Source organism: Pagrus pagrus, assembly GCF_965226575.1.
Source record: "Pagrus pagrus genome assembly, chromosome: 7".
Taxonomy (NCBI): domain Eukaryota; kingdom Metazoa; phylum Chordata; class Actinopteri; order Spariformes; family Sparidae; genus Pagrus; species Pagrus pagrus.
Genome location: NC_140191.1, coordinates 11425682 through 11452461, shown reverse-complemented (window position 1 = coordinate 11452461; position 26780 = coordinate 11425682). Strand labels below are relative to the sequence as shown.

At 36.8% G+C, this 26780-nt stretch overlaps 2 protein-coding genes across 2 annotated transcripts; both read right to left on the bottom strand.

Annotated features, from left to right (window-relative positions):
- Positions 1-1409: 1409 nt before the first annotated feature.
- On the bottom strand, positions 1410-3785 carry LOC311260002 (cell adhesion molecule CEACAM20-like). The gene is made up of 6 exons (XM_084357486.1): positions 3718-3785; positions 3295-3615; positions 2536-2811; positions 2184-2432; positions 1978-2064; positions 1410-1897 (listed from the first exon to the last, which is right to left on the bottom strand). Exons 1-5 carry the CDS (start codon positions 3755-3757, stop codon positions 1991-1993), a joined length of 960 nt encoding a protein of 319 aa, XP_084213612.1. The 5' UTR covers positions 3758-3785; the 3' UTR covers positions 1410-1897; positions 1978-1990.
- An 8377-nt stretch (positions 3786-12162) lies between these two features.
- Positions 12163-25755, bottom strand: LOC311260105 (hemicentin-1-like; the record flags this gene model as incomplete). Its single annotated transcript, XM_084357617.1, has 16 exons — positions 12163-12178; positions 13881-14008; positions 14119-14366; positions 15052-15330; positions 15411-15677; positions 16025-16303; positions 17100-17369; positions 17582-17863; positions 18654-18917; positions 19042-19320; positions 19500-19671; positions 24185-24243; positions 24345-24590; positions 24729-25004; positions 25302-25625; positions 25707-25755. 16 exons carry the CDS (start codon positions 25753-25755, stop codon positions 12163-12165), a joined length of 3438 nt encoding a protein of 1145 aa, XP_084213743.1.
- Between the last annotated feature and the right edge of the window lie 1025 nt (positions 25756-26780).

The window sequence follows — 26780 nt, the reverse complement described above, 5'->3', positions numbered from 1 at the left end:
ATAATTATCTCCACCAATCAAAGTCCCCAGCTGAATTAGCCCCAGGTGTTCAACAGGGTAATCAGGTCGGGGATGCAAAGCTTTGTCTGTTTCAGTTGGTCGAACTCAGCTTGTTGCCTGCATGTAAATGACTGGTCTACAGGGCAAGACAGGAATAACAAGTGCAACAGACCCAGCTCTGCATCCTGAGTTACATTCCTCCAAGTCAAAGCACGCAAAAGTACAAAATGAACAACACTGTAAAAGGAGAGTTTTGTAGATCAGGAATGTGTTACACTGCTGACTGTATCAGTGCATATTAGCTGCTCTGGAGGATGTTACAGCAGACAGATCTTGTTGACGAAGGTTCTCAGACCTTGAATAGTCAAAGTAAAATCGGTGAACTTCAGTGGCTTCTGTGCTGTTGTGAGTGTTGGGGTCCAGTATATTGTACTCAAGCATTGTGCTTACTCTGAGCACAGTGTTGAAGTACTAAAGCATTTCCAAATTATATAATTTAAAGTCGCTACAAGGGCTTAAATTCTTTGTTGATTCTGGCGGCCCCTGTGGACATAAGTGGTATGAGCGCCACTGTTTCCTGTGGTAAAGAGTTTGATCCGTCTGCATGTGCATTGTGTCTGAAAGCGAGTGAAAGAGGCGACATATTTTTTAAAACGATTAATCTTTTCTCAGCAGGATGCATGACAATAACGTAATGTATCTATTTGTGACTATGTGAGATCAATAACTCTAATATGAGAATGGTTAAACAAGTCACATTTGTTTTAGTGCCGTACCACATTACCAGACTACAGAGCCATCTCAATTCATTTTCAGTGCTCCACCATGAAAAATAGTTTAGTTTACTGTATCTAACCAAATAACCAGTTTAAAGTTCCTTACTACTTCACTACATTTCAGATGGAAATAATGGTACTTACAGGCCTGACACTAGAGAAATCTGGGCATTTGTTAAAATGTAAGTAAATAAGTTATAAACAGACTCAATAAAGAAAATATTACACATATACAGTAACATATTACTGAGCTAATTATGTGATTATTCATGGATCATTCAACACGAATAATTAGATGCACATATGCCTTCATACAGTCTGATATAGCAGCAAAAAAAAAAAAAAGATGAATAACTTGGAACTGTCAGGTCTGCATATACTGTAATAACACAATTTTAAACACACAAATTGTGATGCAAAGAACCCACAAGCATGTGCACACAATGTTCTGGTTTATCTGTGAGCAGGGACAGAAAACATAAATCCAAGAATCCAGTGATCAGCAGGAACATGTTGGATTAATACGTGTGGTATAAGTTATGAAGGAAAAAGGCAGTTAATGTCGACGCACAAATGTTGATTTATAATAATAATAATAATGATAATAACAAACTTTATTAATAAATCGCCTTTTAAAACCAGTGTTACAAGGTGCTATACAATGCAAACACTGACAAAAAATAGAGTTAAAACCAATAAAATCTACATATTAAGGCAGCAAAGAAATCAAAAAAACAAACAATCACAAAAACATAAACACTACACTCTTATGTCTGCATACATGCAAGAATAATACACAATAAATGTGAATAATAAATCCAGCAGGTGCTCATATGAACAATAAAGTTTTGGACAAAAATATTTAAGAAATAATGGAATTATATAACATATATCTTCTGTGTGATTACTTTCAAATATATTTTAAAAAGTCTTTTTCATTAAAAAGAAAGATGATTGTTATGCAATGTGAGAGTTTCCTTTTTGTCTCAGGAATGACAACCTGTTGCATCAAGGTCTCTTGAGTCAAAATAACATTTCATGTGTCGCACATTCTGGTTGACATTCAGGGTCCTCAGTGAGGCGAGGGAAGAATCTCAAATTTTCAAAGAACGTAGTTTTATCTGAAGATACGAAAAAAAAATGAAAAGATAAAGTAAATACGAACACTAAGGGATAATATCTTAGAATTTACGACTCTCACCTGCCACTTCTTCTTACATTAACCCTCTCAGAGTCAGCGCACTGATCAGCAGCACTAAAAACGACCAGCACGGAGCAGCGCAGGACGCTTCATAAAGGAAAGAAGACGACACTTATCACCACTTGCACTGCCATTTTAAAAATGACCATGACAGTTGAGAACAATACATAAACATTTATTTTTGTTGACATATTAAGGACTCTCACCTCTCAGATTCAGAACTGTGGAGTTTTCCCACGTGGTCATCATGTTACTGGCAGTGCAGGTGTAATTCCCAATGTTGTCTTCATCTAACCTCTCGATAACATACAAGGAGTTATTAACATGTGTCTCATTGCCGTTGAACGTCCAGGTGAAGTTTGCTGGGGGGACAGAGTCCGCCGTGCACTGCAGTGTCACTCTCTGGCCTGGTGCTGCTGCTGACGGCCCAATAATTGACATATTATGAGGTCCAACTGCACAGAGAAAACAGATACACCATGTTAAGACTTGAAGGAGCTAGCTTCTTTTCTTTGATTTTACAATGAGTGTCCATGGTCTACACTGAGCAGAACTCACAGTTCACAGTGAGATTATGGGCCACAGTCATGGTGCTGACTGGGTTGCTGACTCGACACTGGTAGGTGCCGTGGTTGGAGCTGTGAACAGGTCGTAAGAAGACGATCCTGTTGTCCAAGGAGAAGCTGACTGTGCCACTTGGATGGAGAGGTCGGCCGTCCTTCATCCACTCTCTGGTGCTGATAGAGCCGGAGGCCTCGCAGCTGAGATTGGTGGAGCTTTTGTCTTCTATCAAGATGGCGGCCGGGCTGCGGATGGTTGCTCCAGTTATCGGCACTGGCAGAACAAAAAGAGTGCCAATGAGCTGACCCATTCTTTCTTTCTTTCTTTCTTCCTTTCTTTCTTTCTTTCTTTCTTTCTTTCTTTCATGCACATTTACTCACAACTGATTTACTACCAATCTTTGAGTTCTTTCTCTAATCGTTTTTTTCTCACTAGTCTTAAGAGTAGCTACAGAGGAGAGGCAAACCAGAACCAGATGCTTGGGTCACCCCAGAGTAGCAGTTTAAATTTTTCTTAAGTCTAGTTTTCATTTTTTTATTTCAGTTAACTAAATATTTTCTCACATTTAATTTTAATGTAATTTTATAAACCCTGCTATGAAGAGATGTAGATTTAAATTCAGATTTCTGTACTAAATCAGTGTACTGTATATCCATGCATACCAGTACAATGACCTTTAAAGACATAACTCCCCACCCTTTATTTTAAATGGCCGTAAGGTCGTTTCTCATCAGATATTTGAAACATTAAACCCACCATACACATTCAGTGTGATCCTCCCCTGTTTCTGCAGCTCTTTGTCTGGTATGATGATGACAGCATACTCTCCGCCGTCCTCGGGCACCAGGTTCCTGAGCTCCAAGGTCCCTGTGGCTCGGTCTAGCGAGATCCTGTTCGCATGTCCGGGCTCAGTGACGTTGACGCTGGTGGAGGTGATGATGTTCCTCCCTTTGAAGCTCCAGCTGACGGAGAGGAATGGCTTCTCTGAGGGTGTGAGGGTGGTGGCGAACTTCACTTTGCCCCCCACGGCTCCACTCAGGGGTCCCTGGGATAAGATACCCTCACCTACACACATGCCTGATTAAATAGAAAATGAAGAACAACACTGTTAAACCTCTTTGAGTCCAGTGTGGCCTGAAATTGATACAACAAAGCATTAAATATTTGAATTGAATCTACCTGATAAAACAAGCACCAAACCAGCAGCAGTCCTGAGCATCTCCGCGGTGAATAATGACTCATGTGACATCGTCTCACACTCCCTGGAATGAAAACTAGGAGAGCTGTGGTGCTCCTGCTCTTTTATCATCCCCACACCCACTGCACAGCTCCAGCCCCCCACTCAGTAATGAAAAGCACAAACACTGTTTATGCTGCCACTGTGTACATACTCTGAAATGCCTGTGGGTATATGTTCAGTCAGGAGTAACCCAGACTTGCACTAATTTGTTTTTGTAGAAATGTCCTTTGATCAGATAAATACTAGCCAGTTGTATTTAAGGAACAACAATTCTGTGTCCTAACTTTGACTGAACAAAGAAGAATCTCATGTCTTTAAGCTAAACTTCGACATGATCCTGGTAACCATTTAGCTTTAAACAAGTTATACGTTCGCCCTTGTTGTTGTGAGGCGCTGATCACTGGAGATAGACTGGAAAAGTGTGTCGTACACTCTGGCTCCATATACTTATGTACAGACAACATTTCAGCCCTCAGGCCTTCTTTAAGATCTACAGCCATGTCCTCAGAACAATAATAACAATATTTTTCACAATAATCTAGAAATTCACTGAAGCAAAAACTTTGTATGCAAAGACTTTGCTAATGATCTTGTCCTGGCAGAGACTAAGATTGTTTCCCACTTAAAAAGAAATCAATAAAAAAATAAAGACAATGCATGACAAAAAAATCAAGCTCTAATGCTGAAATCAATGCATAATTTGGCGGATTTATAAGGTCATGTAATTACTTAACATTTAATCAACCATCAATTAATGACTGTTGCCTCAAATTAGGTTGATTATAATTAACATCTACCAAAATTTAAACCACAAGAGTATTTGATTAGCCTGCCTCTCCTCCACAACTGAACTTGATTTGTGTTTTACGCATAAAGTTTGAAGGTAGTTGCATCAGACTGGTTGCGTTGATCAGCTTTATATCTATTATTCATACCTCAGACACGTTCTTTATACTTTCCAGTCAGAAACCCCTAATCTTTGGAATAGTCTACCAATAAGCAGGTATTGTGAGGTGTTAACATGTGTAATTTTTTTATTTTAACTTGTGTTGACAATCTCTTTTTATTTATTTGATCTTATTTCTTTGAATCTGAAGCACGTTGTGGCTGATGTCTGTAAACTTTGCTGGCTTGCTTTGCTGTAAATGATCCAAACTCTAGACATCAACATTTTCAGGCTGGCCAAACCAGACTTGATTACAAAAAACAGGCATGGAAACACAATATTTTGACCATCTTCAGTCTTGGTCTTATCTTAAAGGGGCAACATGTAGTTCTGGAGAAGAATTTTAAACTTTAACAAGAACTTTAACATTCAAAAAATAATAAGGTCATAATACAAACTCATAAATATTCATTTTTTTCTGTGACTAAATAACAAGCTGTTCTCAGAGGAAAACAAGGTCCACAGAACACTGTTTGAAGCTAGAAAGGTGGCAGGGTCCACCACATACAAACAGAATAAAACAGCATGAAATTGTGTTGTCCTTTAGGGTCAGTTTGTTTATTCAGTTTATTCAGTTCAAAAAGCACATTTCTTTATTTAGTTTGTTTTGACATAAATAAAATAAGTCAGTGAAGATCTTTCTCTTCAGATTAAAATGTCTTACCCAAAACTACATAGTGCACCTTTGATGTTAAACTACAGAGACTGAAAACATACAATATCATTCAAAATTAAAGCATAACATCAAGATGAACTATTTATTATTCATGCATCGATTTAGAAGCAGATGTTTGTCCTAAAGTCAGGTTAAATCAGGTCATTCAACCATTAGTAAATCAATTTAAAAATAATATAAGCGTTTTAGACTATATTGCATAATGTCTGAGTCACGGCGGTGAAGGCGTGTTGTGCATCAGTTTTATGAGCTCCTCAGTGAGTGGTTTTGGGTCTCTTAAGCAGCAGTGAGCCGTAGCATTCCTCGCGGAGGAGGATCAAAGACGTCCAAGAGACACTTAACCTCCTTCAGACAGCTCTACAAACAGGTCTCAGCTTCAGTGTCTGCAGAGAGACTGAATTTTATATTGAAAAAACAAGGTGGAGATAGGCATATATTGTTTGTGTTTGTCATAAGACCAGCTGAAACGAAGAGGTATTCACCTTCACGTGTGTCTACAGTTCCTGACATGTGAATGTACAGTATGGGAGGTGAAACGTCAGTCACAGATGTGTCACCGACAGATACAGTTTGCTTTAGTAAGTGGCTCTCTCAGTGTAAATATGATGTCACTTTACCTCTGTTGTCTCACTGTATGCTGGGAGTGTTGGCAGTAATGTGGCTCATCAGGTGCTGAGTGTTTGATAAGACAACACCAGAAGTGGTTTTCAATGTTTTTCGCAATAAAATGTTAAATAAAAGTTTCTATATGTGACCCAAAGTTTCTTTCCTAATACCTGTCTGTTAAATCATCTCACAATGCATCACATTTTATTTTTTATTTTATTTTATAAACCTTCATTTTACCAGGAATATATTGCCATTGAGATTCAGATGTTTTTTTTAAAATCCTGACTAAGACAGCAACAATAACAGTTTCACATAAAGGAACAACTTCTTAAAACAACCAAAATAAATAAATTTTTAAAAAAAACAGCACACAAGAAACAAGCGACTGACTTAAAACAATCAGCAAATTACATCAAGATTTAACTTCTGACATCCCAGGAATAAAAGTTTTTACCAGGTACAGATACATAAAATGTCTCTATATCTACAGTATAGAGAAAAACATATTTACTGACTTTTTACAACTTTATATTTATGCCCTTTAATCGATACTTCTCCAGGTTTTCACAACTCCAGTTTAATACAGAAACCAAAGTTTTATGTGATACAAAATGCATTCTTAACATATGGAGTCATGCTACATCTCTCTAAATGTTTATGAGCACTGAATGGATTCGTTGGCTTATTTCCAAGTCTGTAAATATTTCACAGTATGTAGTCTGTTGTAATGTAAACGCTTTAACAGACAGACACCCTTTACGTTTTAAACCAAACCCCTTTTCTCAATAGAATAACTACGTCAGGAGTTCTCCATTAAAAATCCACTCCTTACTGTCCTTCCTGTGACTTTGTCCTAATATGGACTGTCATGAAAGAAATTGATTGTACTGTATGATTCTGGTTGCAAAGTAAATGTAGTGTCAATTAAAATAATAATATAACTATATTTACAATAATATTGCATGTAAGAAAGGTATGGGTACAATAAACTAAAGCTTCAGCCTACACGAGGGTCCAAGGACAGAGGTTTTCATTCATTGTACAGATCGTGAAGCCCACTGAGACACTGTGATTGTGATTTTGGGCTGTGGAAATAAAATTGACTTGATTTGATTTACACTGTTGTTTATTCTTTCATTTCCTTTTGTGTTTTAGTATTAATTTAATGGCTTATCATTGTCTATTTGATTCTATGTTCATTCATTTTGGAAAACTGTTAATAATGACTGAAATAAATTACAATTGTATTACTACTACCACCATGACATTATTTTGTAAAGAATAGAAAAAAAATAACATTTACTTCAGTAAAACAAGTTCTTGCAGTATTCTTTTATATTTGATAGGATTAAAAGACAAGATAATACAACTACATATCTTGTTGAAATCATACTTTTTCCTTCAGTACAAAAGTTTTTCCTTCCACAGCATTCACAGAGAGAAATAGCAAAGTGTTCAGTTTTTTGTTTTATGATAAACAAACTAAGTGTTCTTTCCCATCATCAGTTAACCTCCTGGTTATTTTTGGGTTTTAAATAAAGAATCTTCAGCATTATTTAACTTTTTTTATATGGTTATATTTATTGATTCTACTGATTTCAGCTCAGCTCAACTTGTCGTGGCAATCCACCCAATAGTTGCTGAGATATTTCAGGAGGTCTTGTGGAGGACCGACGTTGCCCTCCCTTGACCCACACACTTAAAAATCAAAAATGATCTGGATTGCTTTCACAATGCTCACACTTGATAAGGTCGTATTTTTCCATAAAGTAAAACTTCATTTAACTTCCTTAAAGCCTCAGCAAACTGGGTTAACTGCCCTTAACTGTGGGTGATTTGACCACTTCTGTGCTGAGTTACTTTTTCCATTCGAGTCATTAAAGCCTCACCTTATCTCATTTTCCAAGGCGGGTTTCCAAATGTGAGTTTGACCATTACTGAAATGATGAGCAATGCTTCTCTAGACTGCGGCTGAATTTTGAGGTCGCATGTGTGCACACAGTTTATTGTACCGTGTGTCCATACCTACACCTAACTAGATGGGCTTTCTTTGATGTCTTTAACAGAAGATGAAGTTTAAAACCAAAAATATAAAAGTTTGTCAGACAATCCTCACCAAGCTGCTCCGATACACTTATCCACTGACTGCACATGTGACAGCCTCATCCAGCAGAGTTAATAATATATTAATGATGCCAAATTCTCCAGAGGATCATAAAATGTTTTATCTCATTCAATGTACTAAACTAATCTTATCTTTTAAGCTCATATAACAATCATGGGCGATCATGGGTGAGAACAGAAAGATATGCTGTTTTGATATGAAACAGTTTATCATGTTTTTACCACTTTGCTGTTTATCATGTTGGATTCACTTTTAATTTCAGTAGCATCTATAGATTTGTATTTATTTGATAGCACTGTAAACCAATCAATGACCTCTCTATCAGAAGCATTTTATTGTCAAGTAAAAGCAATTTTAATTATGTAATATCACAAATCATAAAGGGGGTTTAAGATCTGTGCAGCATACAACACCCTCTCTCATTATACCTTTGATTCAAAAATTGTTCTGCCCAAAAAATCTTAGGAAGAGTAACTGAGGACGGATCCATCTCCCAGGATGGACAGCCATGCAATGTTGATGATTCGTTACCCTGATTTGTCTTATTCTTTAAAATTTCACTTGTGGTTTGGTTTAAATATTCAGATACGTCCCTTCTTAAAACATATTTTTAGCGCACAGCCGTTCCTTATTCTACTTGAATTTAAATGTTTGTTTTGTTTCTTTAATCTGTTCTAATGTTTTCTGTTTGTTTTGTTTCTTGTATCTGTTCCCTGTTGTTACCAGGTTTCTTTAAAACCAGATGATTGTATGATTTATATGTTTTATTTTGATGCCTTTGTGAAGCACTTTGTAATGTGGATTTTGGAAAGTGCTTTACAAATAAAAATAATTATTATTACACATGCAGTTCTCAGTGTGTTAGAATTTGAAACATTGCAGCACTTTGCCCGTTTATTCCCACTTGAAGACGTTTCAACAAAAAAAATCTGTTTTGTTAATGTTTTAAATTTCAGTGTGATTCTGTACACATTCCCATGTCAGATTGGTCGGTGACTCATCTGGCAATATAAATCAATATCAGTTTTTGTTATCAACTTGTGAACTGGTGACCTGTCCTCTTCCCCTGTCTTCTGCCTCGTGTAATCTTAAAGGTAAAAAGATGTAAACTGACACGTCCACTCAACTGTTGCGTCAGAGCACCAGCATCAGTCTTTCCCCTCTCAAACGGCCTTGAAAAGAAAATCATGCCATAATTCATGTTTCACATGTTGGTGTTCTGACCTCTCCCTGTACTTTCTAACACTCAAAAAGTGTGACATTAGTCTCTAGTATAACAGGAATGGCATTTAAACAATTAGACTAAAAGAACTTGGTTGTATTTAAATGTTTTGCATGATTAAAGGAGATAGAAATATCTTATTAGATATTGTAAAATCTAAAGAAAATGTGCATTCATAGTTGGATTTGTAATTGACACCAATTACAGATGAATGTTGAAAAAACTGCCAGTGCTTTGTGTAGGCTCAGGTGGAAAATCATGACACCACCGTCCTTGTTGCTGGACTCAATAGACAAATGTTCCTGAGTTCATAATTTATGTCTATTATAAACATTTTATGATACCTGTTGTGTAGAAAAAATAAATGGACTTTGTCTGTTATTTATTACTGAAGTTATGTATCTGACCCTTAAACAGACGTGTCAGGCTGGTCTGGTCAAACACAATTGAAGTCATGGAGCATCTTTAGCAGCTGACCTGCACTCAGGTGAAATCTTATCTTCTTTATCATTATTAAGCTATCACTATTACACATGTAATCATTAATCCACAATGTTCGGACAGGCCAGGCCAAGGACAAGGAGGAAGTTGGCATTGTTCTCAGGCCAGCTGATCTCAGTGAGTTTGATACAAAAGAAAAGGTTTTTAAATGTGTTGTCCTCCTCAGTGACCTGTTTATTCTTGACAGATTCAGACAGGTGCATGGGAAAATGTATCTGCAAATGCAACAAAACAAAGGAAAAGTAATCGTTCACAGAAAAGAGAGAACACCATGGAATAAAATAAATAAAACAACGCTGTGCAACGCAACACCTAGGCTACTAAAAGTAAACTAAAAACTAAACATTAAATAGAATAAATAAAAACGCTCCTAGACTTTAGAAAAAAATGAAAACTAATTGAAATGATGTACCCACAAAACGTAATGGAATAAAATAGAAATATAAAGGAAATGTCTTTAGTCTTTACTTGCTCAGATTTTTTAGTACAACCAGCATGAAGAGGCTTTTATGCTTATGTTTATTAAAACTGGGATATCTACATGACTGCAAGTCAGTTGTTTCCACAAAGTGTTGTGAAGGCAACAGATACCCCCAGTGCAATATAAATGTAGTATACTTAGTGAAAAAGAAAAAACCAACTAAAAACTAAATTGAAATGAGCAAACCTTTTCTGGAAGCGAACAGAAACTAAACTGAATATAAAAAAAGAGCTATAAATAAAATACAAATACAATTTAACGAAAAATACAAAAACTACAATAAATCTGCAGTGCACAAAGAACATTATAGAGGTAAAAACCTGGAAGACGGTTTTTGATCATTTGAAACTTGAAACAAAACTCAGTCAAAGCTACTACACACACAACAGTTGCATGTTTTGTGTTTGTAGAGAGAATGAAGCCTGCAGTCATAACACACTGTATGTTGTCTCTACAGTAACCTAGATTAATACTAATTTATGGCGGCCTTCTGTGATCTCATGGGCGTGCAAGGAACATCACAGAGCATGTAAATATCTTCTAATGATTGTACAGTATTACAGCATTTGTTGCACGTGCATGTCGGCACCACTAAGTCTGCCTTCCATCTTTCTATCTGCTTTCATCAAATGATAAAACACACAAGCAGTAGATATGAAACAACAGAGACTATGCATCTAACAGACAACATAAATTTAAGTCAACACACATATCTAGTTAGAGAGGTGGCACATTAACATTGTGTTACTTTAATGTTTTCTGATTTGGCTCATGTCAGTCAGGCAGTATAGTTGAGTAAACATTGAGGATTTTATGAGTGTAAAACAGTGGCTTTTCTGAGCTGTAAAATATTAACTCATTTAACAACTGACAGATAAGACTCGGCAGTAGCTACACTCTGTCGAGGTCACAGCAGGTCGACCTAGCTGAAAGATCTAAAAAGTTGAGACTTTTTAAACGCTTTTTATGGTTTTACAACTCAAAGATGGTGAATAAGTAAACATGCTAAACATCCGCAATTTGGCATTGTTATTGTTAGCATGCTGATGTTAGCGTTGAGCCTAGAGCACCACCATGGAGCCTGATTAGAGCCTCACAGTGCAGACAGTTTGCAGCTTTATATTATCTTCATCTGCAGAGATGTTCATAAAATGAACTAAGAGCTACTGTCGTCTATATTGGAGTGTTGTTGTTCTAATTGTGGTGAAGGATGTTCTACCAGTGGCTTGACACGCCACCCAGAAAAGATGGGGCGGATAACAGGTGAATGTGGCTGCATGTGGTAAAACTCTCATGTTTTCTATTGCATTAGTTTGTTATAGTCATCTTAAATAATAACATCTTTTGACCCAGTCTTTGTGACAGAGTAAGGTGACACCTTCGATAACTTGTTTATTGAATAAACACATATTTACATGACATGTATCATAAAAGACATGCTCAATTACTTTATTCAGTAATCACTTAAATAAATAACAATTATTATCTGAATTATTTACAGCTATTGTAATGTATAACATATACGTAGGTATTTACGTCAAACCAATTATTGCACAACCATCAGACATTAACTCTGCATCTAACATCAAACTCAGCAGAATGAACAATAATCTGAAGAAGACATAAAATGGTTGGTTTGAATAAATACATTAAAAAACAATAACACTTCTTTTTTTCTTTGAGATCGTTGATCTTCAAAACTGCGGAAGGCTTCTTTTGATTGTTTATGCTGCGGGAGGAAAAGTTAACAAATGATTATAAAGAGGATTCAGAGTTTTGATAAACAGCAGCACGCCTACAGTGTTGTTGAACTAAAGCAAGGTGTCATTTCTGAGCAAATCTGAACAACAAAAGAGGAAGAGAGAGCAACTAAAAATACAGAAAGACTGCAACTGAAAATACATGAGTTGTTGTTTGTGGCACGCAGTCAATATATTGATTAAGTAAGACCACAGAACAGACAGGTATGAAAACTCAAAGAAAACACATATGGATGCTTCTCCAGTTTATTCAGTCACACTTAACTCACCTTCAAAGCTAGACAAGTCGCTCCGTGCTGTCCGTGACATCTTATAAATGTCTGAATTTCTCTGCTTCACACTTAATTTTTCTAGGGGGTCAAAAGAGCAATTGTTAAATCTCATGATTCATTATCACTATTACGGCACTCTTACGATTGAGAAATAAGTCATTCCATCGTCATCGCTTTATACAATAAGACAAGATAAGACTTGAACTTACTCACCTTTTTGATGTGCTGGATAAATGCTGTTGATTCTGAAAAACATAAAAGTGAGGCACTGTTAAAATGTGACCAGCCTGACGTTACACAAATTCAAACTATTATTTAAACCAGCTTCCTGAAATTTCCACTTTATAGAAATGTATTAACTTCAGTGAGGCATTAAGAACTCTCATGGCTCAGAAGTTAATGTTAAATGGAAAAACAGCTGAGGCATACAAATCTTGAAGAATTTAATTAACCACTATCAATTAAAACATTAATTTATGTCTGTTAGAGTCTTGTTAGTGTTGAGTGACCAGAAAAATAGAAACCCTTGTGCATTCCCTTACAGAGCAACCAAATATAAATAATCTACTGAGAAATATTATGTAATTTATTGAAAAATGTTAAGTCCACATTTGACCATGCATACCAATATATTGTAATTTTGCTTCAAGAATATATTACATAATATAATTTATGTACATTTTGATAATACATAATAATATACACAGATATGTATAAAAAATCAGTTAGTTAAAATATATGTTGCATATATTGCTAGATAATATATTTTTGGAAAATGGTAATGGTTTTTACGATATGGAAAAAAATAACAATAATGTATATATTTGTTGATAAATATTGAATATATACTTTGATAAATTCAATAATACATTGCAAGTACATTATGAAATATATATTTCTACACATGAAGATGAAACTAGTGTTAAACATAAGTTTGTGCTGGTTATGTATCAGTGTAATATGTAATTACAAGGTGAAAATATTGTCATAACAGTGTAATTGACACAAATGATGAAAAAAGCTAGAATATTAATATATTAATTCTTCATTTATGGAAAAATATATTATTATAATTCAGTCCAATACGTGAACATAATAACATGATATTTAATTGGCGTCGTCTCTGTGTCAAAGAAGTTTTAATTGAACTCTACACTAATTTTTGAGGCTGTAGTTGAAAGGTGTTTCAAATATTTTGCTCCAACATATCGATCACTCAGTTTAAAAAAACATAACATCTATGAAACTGCAACTGGGGTCTTGAGCAGCATTTGACTAAACCAATTAACCTTCCATTAGTTAGGCTACAGCTATCATGACCAAATGTAAACATCCTTCAATTAAGTATTTTTTAATGATATTAACTTTGTTATGTTAAGTAAATTATAAATACGGATATTTCCTGTGGCAGCATTGCAATGACATTTATGACATGTGTGCATATACAATTGTATGTAACTTAATAGTTGTCACTATGGACCTTTTTCAACAGAAATCACAAGTTGCTTACCGTTTCCTCCTTATTAGACAATACGCAATTATTCCACACACTGCTGCAATCACAAGGCAACATGCAGCTGTTATGGTAGTAGCTGTCACCACAACAGCTGAGCAGTCACAGTCTGAGAAATCAGAAAAAAACAATTAATCCAAAATTAATGTTTTCTCATCCAAAACACACATCTCATTAATATTAATGCTTTTCTCTGTCAGTCTTTCTTTTCCTTTTTTTGTCACATACCTATCACAGTCAGCTCATGGTTCACTGTTTGATTCTGCCCTGTCACAGTGTTCACAGCAGTGCAGGTGTACGTCCCACTGTCAGAGTCTGTGACGGACGGTAGGATGTACACAGCCTCATGAAAACTAGTTGGATTTCCATTAAACAGCCAAGTGAAGGTTGCTGATGGTACAGACATGGTGGAGCAGTAAAGCATGGTGAAATCTCCAACGTGTGTGGATTTAGGTCCTTTGATGGCCACGTTGTCAGGTCCATCTGGAACACAAGCAAAGAGACAGATTGTCTGAACTTAAGCTTGCATACTGTTGTCGAGAAGTCCCATCTTACTTGTTTTGAGAGATTAGTATTAAATTCTTGGCTTTCGCACTTATTGTTACAAAGCTTATTGTGGGCCTTTGCCTTTGCAGTACTGCATGAGGTATTTATAACTCTGATTCACTAAGCCAAGCACTCAACAAACTTCAGGAACTTTGGTTCCTTGAGCCTTTCAGGTAGTGCTGCCTGGAAGGCAATTCAGGTTGCCTCAATGAAACTAATGTTTTCCAACCCTGATTTATGTAACTTTTTATTTTAACGAAAAAGGTGAAAATTGATTTTTAACTGCAGGATTTTCTGATTTATGGAGTGATAAAAGAGACACCTCTGTAAAAACCTTCGACTCTAATATATCAACAAAATGAGACAAGAAATTTTAAACTTGCTTTATCCAAAGTATAGATTTTTGTTCTATATTAATATATTAAAGTTAGCTCATATTTCATTAGATAATGCAATTATTGTCTCAATACTAGTGATATGTATTAGTAAAAACTTGTACCCGATTTACCGATTCTGATGTTTAGAACTATAGGTGTTCAAAATAGTTAAAATTAAACAATACACTTTGATGGTCTTTCAATTTGTATATGGAGACTGATTTGTCTTGTTTCCTTGAACTCACATTGGATGAAAAGATAGACAGGCTGGCTGATTTCACCACTGACACCATTGGACACGTTGCACCTGAACGGTCCCTGGTCATACCGGGTCACTTTAATTATAGTGAGAGTGGAGCCTCCATCAGTGAGCTGAACTCTGTCACTTTGTGTAACCTCAGTGCTGTCGTTCAGCCAGAGGAAAGAGAGAGAGGATCCAGAGGAGGAGCAGGACAGACTGACGGAGCTGCTGAACTCGAAGAGGTGTGTGTTGTTTGGAGCCACCACCACCCTGGAGACTGGTGCTGTGGGTGAGACAGAAAAAAAAAGGTTAGCAGCAATTATTCAAATGTTGAACCATTTAACTAAACCTATTCTAACGTACCCTGTACAGAGATGACTGCAGGCTGAGTTGTTTGATTTCTCATAGTTTTGTTGTTAAAGGCCTGACAGCTGTAGTTTCCACTCTGACTCATCTGAATGTTCACCAGTCTGAGCTCTGGTCCAGTATCAGACAGCAGGTCTCCGTTCAGAAACCAGTGAAACTGGGCAGAGGGTCTGGAGTCAGCTGAGCAGGACATGTTGATGTTTGATCCTTCCTCATAGTGTTCATGTGACGGAGACAGCTTCAAATGAATATTTTCTGGGCCAACTGGGGAAGAAGACATAAAACAGCATGGTCACCGATAAAAGAATAGTAGCTTGAGAAAAGCTGCATGTTGCATTCAGCTTGTCTCAGTGTGGAGGCTTCATTACTGTTTTTTAAATGCCGAACTGCATCATTAAACTAAATACAGCTGTCATTTACTCAGTACGAGTCAAACGCTGCAACAATCAAACAGCAAGGAGCACAATAACAAGTAATTTAGATGAAACCACTGCTGACAAGATGGCTGTAATAATCATGAATCAACCTGCAAATTTAATGGTCTACCTAGCATTCGCATGCAGATGCTGTAACATTAAAGACTGATTGTGCAGGTACGCCCTGTAACTCACAGCTGATGGAGAGTTTCACTGGATCGCTGGTGTAATTACTGAAATTATTGAACACATGACACACGAATGGCCCCTGGTCGTAGCGGGTCACATTAATTATAGAGAGGATGGCGCCCCCGTCCGTGAGCTGAACTCTCTCGCTGGCTGTAACCTCAGAGCTGCCGTTCAGCCAGAGGAAAGACAGGTAAGATCCAGAGGCAGAGCAGGACAGACTGACGGAGCATCCCAGCTCTGACAGGTCTGTGGTGTTGGGAGTTATCACAACATTGGAGACTTCCGCTATGGGTAGAAAAAAACAAAAAACAAAACATATTGACCATTTGAATGAGAAATATATTATGCTCAATTTAGTATTGAATTCAGTAAATACTGGTCTTTTTTGGGTACAGTACTGGGAGAGAAATCAGTGATCTTGCTAAACGCCCTTTGTAGCAATTTAATTTGGAGGAAAGTTGTGATTTCCTGTTTTACATTGAAAGGCACTCCTTGTGTAACACGTTTCATTGGGTCCCCTCTTGCAAAAACCTTTTGATAGTCATAGTTTTTAACTTGTAATCATTTAATCATATTATTTTATTAAACATCTTTAATGTTTTATTGTTTTGCGGTTGCAATTTTATATAGTTTCATCTATGGTTGTTTATTTCGGACTTTCAGTTTTGCTATGTGAGGCACTTTGAGCTGCACATTTGTATTAAAAGTGTAATATAAATAAAGTTTAATTAGGTTGGATTGAGTCAAGTATATCATTACTGTAAATAATTACTATTACCTTTGAAATAACCAGTATTTATAAGAGAACCTCAGGTATAATTTATTTTGCTTTTCTTTCAAAACGCCCACTTGTTGTTCCAATCTTTCCCATAGTCTTATTTATATTGGTACCTGTTATATACAACGACACTGCACTGTAAATTGCAGGTTGTTTCATAAGGTGATTTCTTTTCAAACTCTAAAAAATCATCTTATCAAAAACCTCTAACCTTCAAGGAGACACTGTGGACACTAAAAGTCTGCAGTAAGTGCTAGCTGCTGTTTTAGCCGTTAGCAACAAAAAGTGTGTCATCCAACTTACATTTTAGTACAGAGACAGCTACAGACTGCGATGTTTGATTTCTCATAGTTTTGTCGTTAAAGGCCTGACAGCTGTAGTTTCCACTCTCACTCGTATGAATGTTCACCAGTCTGAGCTCTGGTCCAGTATCAGGCAGCAGGTCTCCATCCAGAAACCAGTGAACCTGGGCAGCAGGTCCTGAGTCAGTTGAGCAGATCAGGCTGATGTCTGACCCTTCGTCATAGTATTCTTGTGATGGAGACAGCGTCAGATTTATATTTTCTGGGCCAACTGTGGCAAGAAACATAAAAAGATATGGTCACCAATAAAAAATGGGGAGAAAACTGCCACAAAAAGAACATAACAAATAAATAATGTTTATAGTGTGAGGCAAAAGGTGTATATGACACAAAGCTTAATGACTCAATATCAATCATCAAGCTGGACAATTTAATCTACTAATATGAGAGAGAACATGATGAACATGCAGGTTAGTAACTCACAGTAGATGGAGAGGTTTACTGGATCACTGGTTCCAGTGCTCACAAGATTGAACACATGACACATAAATGGTCCCTGGTCATAGCGGGTTACATTGACTAAAGTGAGAGTAGAGTTTCCATCAGTGAGCTGAACTCTGTCACTTTGTGTGACTTCAGAGCTGCTGTTCAGCCAGAGGAAAGAGGGAGATGATCCAGAGGAGGAGCAGGACAGACTGATGGAGCTGTTGCTGAACTCAAAAATGTCTGTGGTGCTGGCATTCACCTTCACATTGGATACTGGAGCTGTGGGATGAAAAAGTACTGATTATCATTTTGTACTTTTTAAGTAATGACAATATTTCTAACCCTAAAGAGCTCTGACTTAGTTTACACTTTCAAAATTAGGTCATTGTATGATAATGCATGAGAGATAAGCTGCATGAAATTATGTGATGGCACAGATAACAAATATTAATACAGATATAAGTTATATCAACAAGTATCTATCATCTTTAAAAGACCAATGATAATAGTTTATTCAGTGGCCATTTGTTAAAAAAACCCAAATCTAAATCAAATTTACAGGCAAAAAGAAGGCAAAAACAATTTGTCCTTGCAAAAACAAACAAAATAGTGGTTACGCAAACACTAAATGCTAAACCAGCCAGTAATCAAACTAAACAAATAACTAGCAAAAGAAAATACTATTGAAATTAAATCAAAATAAGGCAAATATCTAGACTAATCAAACAATGCTATTATTATAAACAAAACAACTACAGTTATCCTACAGTTTATTTTGTTCTATTTGAAGTCATCAAACAATATTTCTGTGATGCATTTAAATTCTTAAAAAACTAAAAGACGAAGTAAATGAACGGCATTAACGAATTTGACTTTAAAGTTCCCACAGGTGGGCACAAGAATGCATTACACCAACAGCAGTCATAATGAGCTAAATTACATCAGGTTAGGGATCTAGAATTCAATATTTGATAAGCATCATAAAGATTTGAAAGGTTTCTTTTTTTTCTGTTAACATTAAAAAGCCATCTTATTGAATATGCCTGTAAAAGGTTTCACTTCAACTTACCCAACACAGTTACAGCTGAGGGCTGAGATGTTTCAGATCTGATAGTTTTGTTGTTAAAGGCCTGACAGCTGTAGTTTCCACTCTGACTCATCTGAATATTCACCAGTCGGAGCTCTTGTCCAGTGTCAGACAGCAGGTCTCCATTCAGAAACCAGTAAAACTGGGCAGCAGGTCTGGAAACAGCTGAGCAGGACAGGCTGATGTTTGACCCTTCCGCGTAGTATTCTTGTGATGGAGATGTCAAATTAATATTTTCTGGACCGTCTGCAGTGTGTGGTATAATGGAACGAGGACAAGAAAGAGTCACCAATAAAAGGTTTGTAACGTGAGGAAAAAAAAGGGATCTGAAGGAGCATTCATCACCTGAGGATTAAATTTAGTAACTTACAGTTGATGGAGAGGCTCACTGGATCACTGGTGTCATTACTGACAAGATTGAACACATGACACCTGAATGGTCCCTGGTCATAGCGGGTCACATTGACTATAGTGAGAGTGGCGCCTCCATCAGTGAGCTGAACTCTGTCACTTGCTGTAACTTCAGAGCTGCTGTTCAGCCAGAGGAAAGTAGGGGAGGATCCAGAGGCGGAGCAGGACAGACTGACAGGGCCGCTGAGCTCCACCAAGTCTGTGTTGCTGGTAGTTACTACTGCATTAGAGACTGGCACTGTGGGTTGAAGTATACAACAATTACTAGGAGTTGTAAATGAAAGATTGCACAAATCAGTTGCTCTTCTCGACCCTGTAGGTATCACTTTTAAAATCTGTCTCTTAAAGGATCAAAATATTGACAAGGTTTTCTGTATGTTTTTAATTCAAGGGGGAGTAAATGATGTAACAACTTACATTGAACAACCAGTCTGCAGTTTCCTTTCCGCGCTCCTCCAGCATTTGATATAATGGTGACTGTGTATTCTCCACTGTCACTAACAGTCAGACTCCTGAGCTCCAGAGATCCAGTAGAGGTGAAGAGGGTGATCCTGTCTGTGTACTCTGGGTCCGTTATGTTTATACCAATCTGGGACATTATTATATTAACATTAGAAAAACTCCAGGTCACTACCAGGAATGGTGTTTCTGGTGGAGTCACTGTTGTGGTGAACGTCACTGTCTCTCCAACAACTGCAGTAAGACTGTCTGGTAGCACGCCATCTCCATGGCTTAAACCTGGAGGAGACAGACGTTTGGATAAATGTGACAGAAACAAAGGTGGCAATACACTCGATGACTGGGAGAGTGTAATCAACTGAAGAAACAATCATTGCATTAACAAATGCAGTCTTTGAAACTATCAGGCTCAGAGAGGTGTTACCTCTACTCTGCAAGTGTGAACAAAACTTTGTACAACACATTGTACACACATGTATACACCAAAGCACTGACTGATACAAGATTGTGATTTCAGTATAAGAATGATTAGCTGGTAAAGATAATTTTTTATAATCTCAGGTCTCAATTTTACAAGAAAAAAGTTTGATAACAACGATTATGCCCTCCCGCAAGTCGTCACATTTAAACTGACATTATCAAGTTTAATTTGAATATTTGCAGAGGATTATTAAAATCAAAATCAAGGCTATACTAATGATGTTTTGATTATAGAAAATAAATCACTGCTCAGTAATCAACTAATGTTTGAATTAATAATAATATAATACTGTTACACCAAGACTTTGGTCACAGCTGAAAAGAAAAACTGATACTGTTACATTAATAATCTGAATAACCGTGATGGAAGAGTTGTGTGTTGTCGGTGAAAGCTCACCTGAGATGGCTCCCAGGATGATCAACAGAATCACAGATGTTTCCATTTCTCCTGCAGTCTCCAGGAATGTAGAAAGTGTTTTCAGAGAGGAGGTGCTGTAGCTACAGTTAGTGATTGAGGGGAGGGATCATGGGCTTCTTCACCTGTTACAACCTTTACTACTTTCGTGGTGCCTCTCTCTGGACAATAACCAATGATCAATAGCCATACAGATAATGTGAGAAGTTGTAATTCTTATCTGATTAGTTAACTTCAGGCACATTCATATCAATCATCCAGGACAGAGTGGCAATAGTTGTTGTCGAACAAATTAAGCAAAAGTAGCTTTAAAAACCTTAAAGTAAAATAAAGTGTTTAACATGAACACTTACTTCCATGAACACAGAGCAACAAGACAAAAAAGACGTACCGTCACATGCAACACCAAATTATTTTTGATTAATCCTTTTATAATAGTCTTACTCTAATTTTTGTCAGTGCTCATAAGGTGCTGCAAATGTATGAAATCTCTGTTATTGGTGAATCTTTCACCACTTTTGCTTTTAACAACAGCATCAGTTATTGCTACAGTCTCTGAGCTTTGAGACAAGCAGTTATTTCAGACAAACCATGCAGAGGAGAGGTAATGTCAAGTAATTTGCTTACTTTGGCTGTAAAATAAATCTGTACATCTACTGTTTATGTTGTCATTAGTATTGGACACAAATGCAAGACTAATTCATTATTATTAATATTATTTTAAAATCAATCCTACAATAAATTCCCTCTTGATAAAGCATAGTTCCTGTGCATATTAAGGTAGTGACAAAAAAAAAAGTTTTCATTGGTCCTTGTCTTTTATTTTATGTATGGCTATGTTTATTAAAATGCATCAATAATTATCATGACTGAATGATAATGCTGATGACATGAAATATTCCTGCTCTCTGACATTTTCTCACGTAGTCAGATTTTTACTGTGTGTTTCAGCCCACACACTATATTACACTGACATGATGCATTTACAACACAGTGCACTCAGTGTGATAATAGTAATAAAATCACATGCTGTGAAAGGTGTGCTGTTGCTATGGTTGTTATTTGATGTTTAAGTAGTTTATTTATTAGTGACATGGACAATTTGAATGGCTTTACATGTCCCTCCCCCATTTTGGGAGATTTGTTGCTGTCATCAATATTTATGATCAAAGCACAAGTGCAACACACTGATAACATATATGGAATTACAGGTATGACAACTGTTAAGCGCATATGCACATTTGTTGTGTTAACTGGATTGTATAAGCAAAGAAAAAAACACAAAGAAGCAGGAATAGTAAGCAGCCAGATGTTTTAATTTCACAGTCGAAATGTTTATCAGAGAGTACATTACACAACAGCAGTACAATAGATCATTTGTGCCTGTGCAAATCAGCTTTTCCAGCTTTAATAAAACTTTATAATGGCTATAATTTGATAAGAACCGATAGTCACATTGCATTATGTCATAAAAAAGAAAAGAAAAACAGTTGTTGCAGGCAGATTACAGAAAGAATAAATGTTAGTTTTGTAGGAGAGAAGAAATACAGAAGCAGAAAAGTTGTCTAAATAAAGTAATGCAAAAATAGTGGCTGAACATAAAATATAATGCTGTTAATATTCTCTAGAGCACGCGTACATACTGCAGACCATATCTTTGAGTTTTTAGTTAATGTTAAACAACTGGCAGCTCACAGACAACTTTTCATCAGTGTTTCTGTTAGCTTCTCCTTAGCTATTCTTTAAATTATGCAGGTTTTGTTTCGATATTATACGATTAAGTGTGACTGGACAGTAATGTGTACTGTATTGTAGGTGTTGGGTGTCCTGAATGGTTCCAGTGTTAGATCATTTACAGCAGTCCTATTCTATGGCCGCTGAATGCCGCCTGCATCATTGCAGCCCTTTGATCATTTTTTTGAGGCTAATTAGCCCATTCATTAGTTAGATCTGTTGCTAAGCAAAAAAACAAACAAAAAACAAACAAACAAAACAACAAAGTTTTGACCTCGGCTTTTTAATTAGTGGAATTTACAAGACTCAAACCGACACCCACCTTCAAAGATTAAAAAGGGCATTGTATATTTTTTCCTGTACCTTTGTATATGTTTATATGTGTTATATACAGTATGGTAAGATAATAAAGCAGAGGAAAAAGTGCATCGCTACAACAGGTTTAAATTTAAAGCTTTCACGGGGGTCAGACATAGGGAATGGAAAATATTTGAAAAACCTTTTTCAGATTTGGACCTTCTAAAAAAGTTGTTGAATAGTATAAGATAACACATACACACTTTGCTGCATTTCTTGGGGTCATTTTTTTTAATATGGGCATCGATTTTAACTTATTCTTAAAATTCTGAAACAATAATAATAACAACATATTCTAATGACTTAAATACAGGCGCAGCTTTACAGACTCAACAGTTAAACCTGATCGTCCACAGCCTTAATTCTGAACAATTTCCACTGGAACTACTTTTGACTAAAGACATAATCCCAATCAAATTGATGCTGGTGAGGAATGTGGATTATATAGATTATATTCCTATTCCTATTCTGTCCAATACTTTTACTTCATGACTAATTCCACCAAATTACGAGTTTTTTGTCTGCTTGTGGAGTTTCAAGTCCTGCATTAAGTCCTTTGCGGGAGGCCTCACTGCTAAAGTTTCAAGATACTTGTCATTGTACTACTGTGAAAATCAACATCACAATGAAAATACCATAGCACTGCCTGTTGTTAGGAAGAAGAAAACAATATAAAAAGAGCAGAATTTAAAAAAGATTTAAGTAGTTATCTAAGAGTAATACTATTTGACTAATTGACTAACTACAAGACCAATTGCTAGATGTAATAGTCTCACTTACAACAAATTTAGTCCAGGACTCTGTGCAAACCCAAATGTATTCCTTAAAAGTCATGTTTTAATAGAGGATTAAGCAACTGATTTCTGCCCACTTGTATTTAAATCTACTGCTCTTGAGCTCTTAAACACTGTTGCTCCAGTTTCCATTTTCTATTCTTGAGCACTAGTTGGCCATGGCCTTTTTTGTATTCATTTTTACATCCACTTTGATCATGGCAAGAGTTTAGAGTAAAGTACTGCCGGGAAGTTCGTGGCAGCACTTGGGTGCACCCTTGTGGAAAAAAGAGGACTGAATGGACAGTACATGATGGTGTTCATTAACACTACAGAATCTGATATAGAGTTTTAATAAAAGTTTATTATGGAGACAGTTTGATAAGATGCAATCAGGATTCAGTCAGCGTTAAAGAACATTAAACACTTTATCATACATTTGACACAAGAACAAGTATATCAGGTCAGTTATACAACACCTGAAATGTTAAGTAGTGTCAAGATTGATTTATTAAAGCTGAAACTGTCATGAGACCAAAGCTGCTATGAGGACAAATTGTTCTTGTCTCGCAGAAATGAGGCAACATTACAGAAATAATTGATTGCCTTAATATATAATAAAAGGAACTGAGACAGCTATTAGTCATTACACACAGTAATGAATGCCAGCGTAGTACAGAACATTGTAAAAAATACTGCAGGGACAACAATAAATGTGAAGGACCTCTAGATGTCATTCTATCATTTATCATTCACAGCTTAATTTTATGTGAGTTTAAAGGGACACAGCAACAATACATACAAATTATCTGAAGCAAATACAATAATTGATCAAAATGATCTCCAGAGAGAAAATGCAGTCTTTAGACCAACATGAGACCCACCGAGGTCAGGACAGTGCAAACCATCATGGACATAGAACCACTGATGGAAGTAGAAGAGTCTGGATCAGAAGAAAAACACATTACTCTGTTTTTTTTATCCATTACTTTCAATCATACATCAGCATTAAAACAAGAGATATTTGAAAGAGAGCTCAAATACCAGTCAGTGTGTGGAACACAGAGGCCTCGAGACCAGTGACGGCATTACTGGCGGTGCAGGTGTACTTCCCCAGGTGCCACCATTCCATCTCATGGATGTAGTGCATGGGCCCATGTGTCCTCTTGTTATTGAACGTCCAGACATAATCCGCCTTTGGGAGGGAGTCGGCAGAGCACCTGAGAAAGACACTATCCTCAAGTTCTGCTCCTATTGGTGTCTGAACGATTTCTGGTCTGTCTGGTCCATCTGGAAGGAAGAAAATGAAGAGGAAGATCATTTACACTGTATTTTATGATGATGAGAGTGAAAAAACCTTCTTGTTAGGGTTTAAAGGTGACATGTAGATGTTAATAAACGTACTGTGGCACAATTGAAAGTACTTACAATAGACTTGTAGGTTGCATTTTGCCGTATCAAAGCTGAAATCATTGCTGACGTTACAAAGAAACTCTCCGGTGTCTTTCCTGTCCACAGGGCTGATGGACAACACTCTGTTGCCATCGTGAAAGCTGAATCTCAGTCCAGAAGCGAGGGGTTGGCCATCTTTCGTCCACACTCTGGTAGAAACGACACCACTGGCATTGCAAGTGAGGTTCACCGAGGTTTTTCCTTCGATTAAGTCTTCTGCGGGGCAGGCTGTCGGGAGTATTGACACTTTGGCTGTGCACAAAAACATGAATGAAAGATTATAAGAAACTTGACCCAAGAATTGTGATTATGTTTCAAATAAGAAGGCATTGTAAATAGTAGCTGATATAGTATTTGGAGTACACAAGCATTCTACAGAAAATCACTGGAGAAAGATAGTCCAAGTTTGTCAAACACTGATGCTTTGGGTTGGTTGGTCGGGCCATCCACCAACCCAAGAATCACCTATCTTACCTCTGTCTTACAAATTGCACCTTTAAATTCTCTCCTAACGTTAAATACAGCTTCAAAAGAATAAATCTTACTCACTCAGCACCACCAGTTTTGCACTTCCTTGAATCTGCGGTGCTCCGTATGGGATGATGATTAATTCGTACTCTCCGCTGTCTTTTTCAGTCAGGTTTCGCAGCACCAGAGATCCAGTCGACCTATCCAGGCTGATCCTGTTCTCATAGCCTTGCCCCACTACATCTACACTGGTAGAGGTTACTACGTTGGTGACACCATTGAAGCTCCAAGTCAGGGCCAGAAACGGTTCAGCGGTCGGTGTTACAGATGTTGCAAAGGTCACACTTTCACCTGCTGCTCTGCGAATCGAGTCAACAGTGAGAACACCGGCTCCATGGCAAAGACCTGCTGAGATGTGAACAGAGTTAACCAACCTGCAGTTCTGTAGATAATGAATTTGAACATCACTCCTATTACATCTCTTACCTGAGCAGAGGAACACAAGGATGCTTGACCTGAGAAATGTGTAGTTCATGGTGTATAACTCAGTTTGGTCCCCTTCTGATGTTATCTGACCCTCTGCCGTCTGCGTTGGAGCAACAATGGAATAAGTGTCCCTGAGATTATCAGCAATAAATGAAACACACCATCAAGAGGTCCACAGGCTCGATGTGCTTAATTATTACCTCTCTTAACCCTTTGTAATTGTGGCTCTCCAAACTTACATAACATGCTGATAAAACATTGGATAGCACAGTGTCACATGCACCTTAGGTTAATTCTCCTCTCAGTGCCCTTGATCAAGGGGCTGGCTTTGAGCTGGAGTTGGTCCCACTGCTGCTAGTGCAAGAGTGGGTTGAATGCAGAGAAAAGACTTCACTGTACATTGTTTGATTGTGTATGTGACCATTAACCTGATTTGATTTGAAAACAAAACTCCAGGTCTAGGTTTATTTATTCATGTATTAAGCAGTGCTTTGCAATGTTAATATAATCATGTTTATACTACTACTACTAATAATAATAACCATAATTATATTAACTTTATCAGTCAGTGCTAACATTCGTTGTAGTATTATTATTACTTGTGTTGTTGTTTCAGAATTTTGCCAGGTAATGTCCAGGTTTTGTCATGTGTCCACACTATTATGTCTTTGTTCTGTGTAATGACACAATTAATAAATTAATAAATTGATAACTTTATTAATTTGGCACTTTTCAAAAAAAAAGTTCATAAATGTATACAATGCTTTACATGTTAGCCGGAGACAAACATGTCAGCTGCAATAAGGAAAATAACATCAATTTAAATCAATACAAAAATAAAGTGTAAAAAAAAAATACCAATGACAAGATAAGAAAAAAAACTGTAGTAGTAATAATAAGCAGTAAAGACATGTTGAGAACACATCAAAATGCTGGTGTTAATAAAAGGCTAGTACAGGATATTACATAAAGTTTAACATGGTCACCATCTTACTTTACCACATTAGTATGCAAACATTTACTATGTTTAACCAGATGATGGTGCTAGAATAAAAGTCAGGAGATCACCAAAGT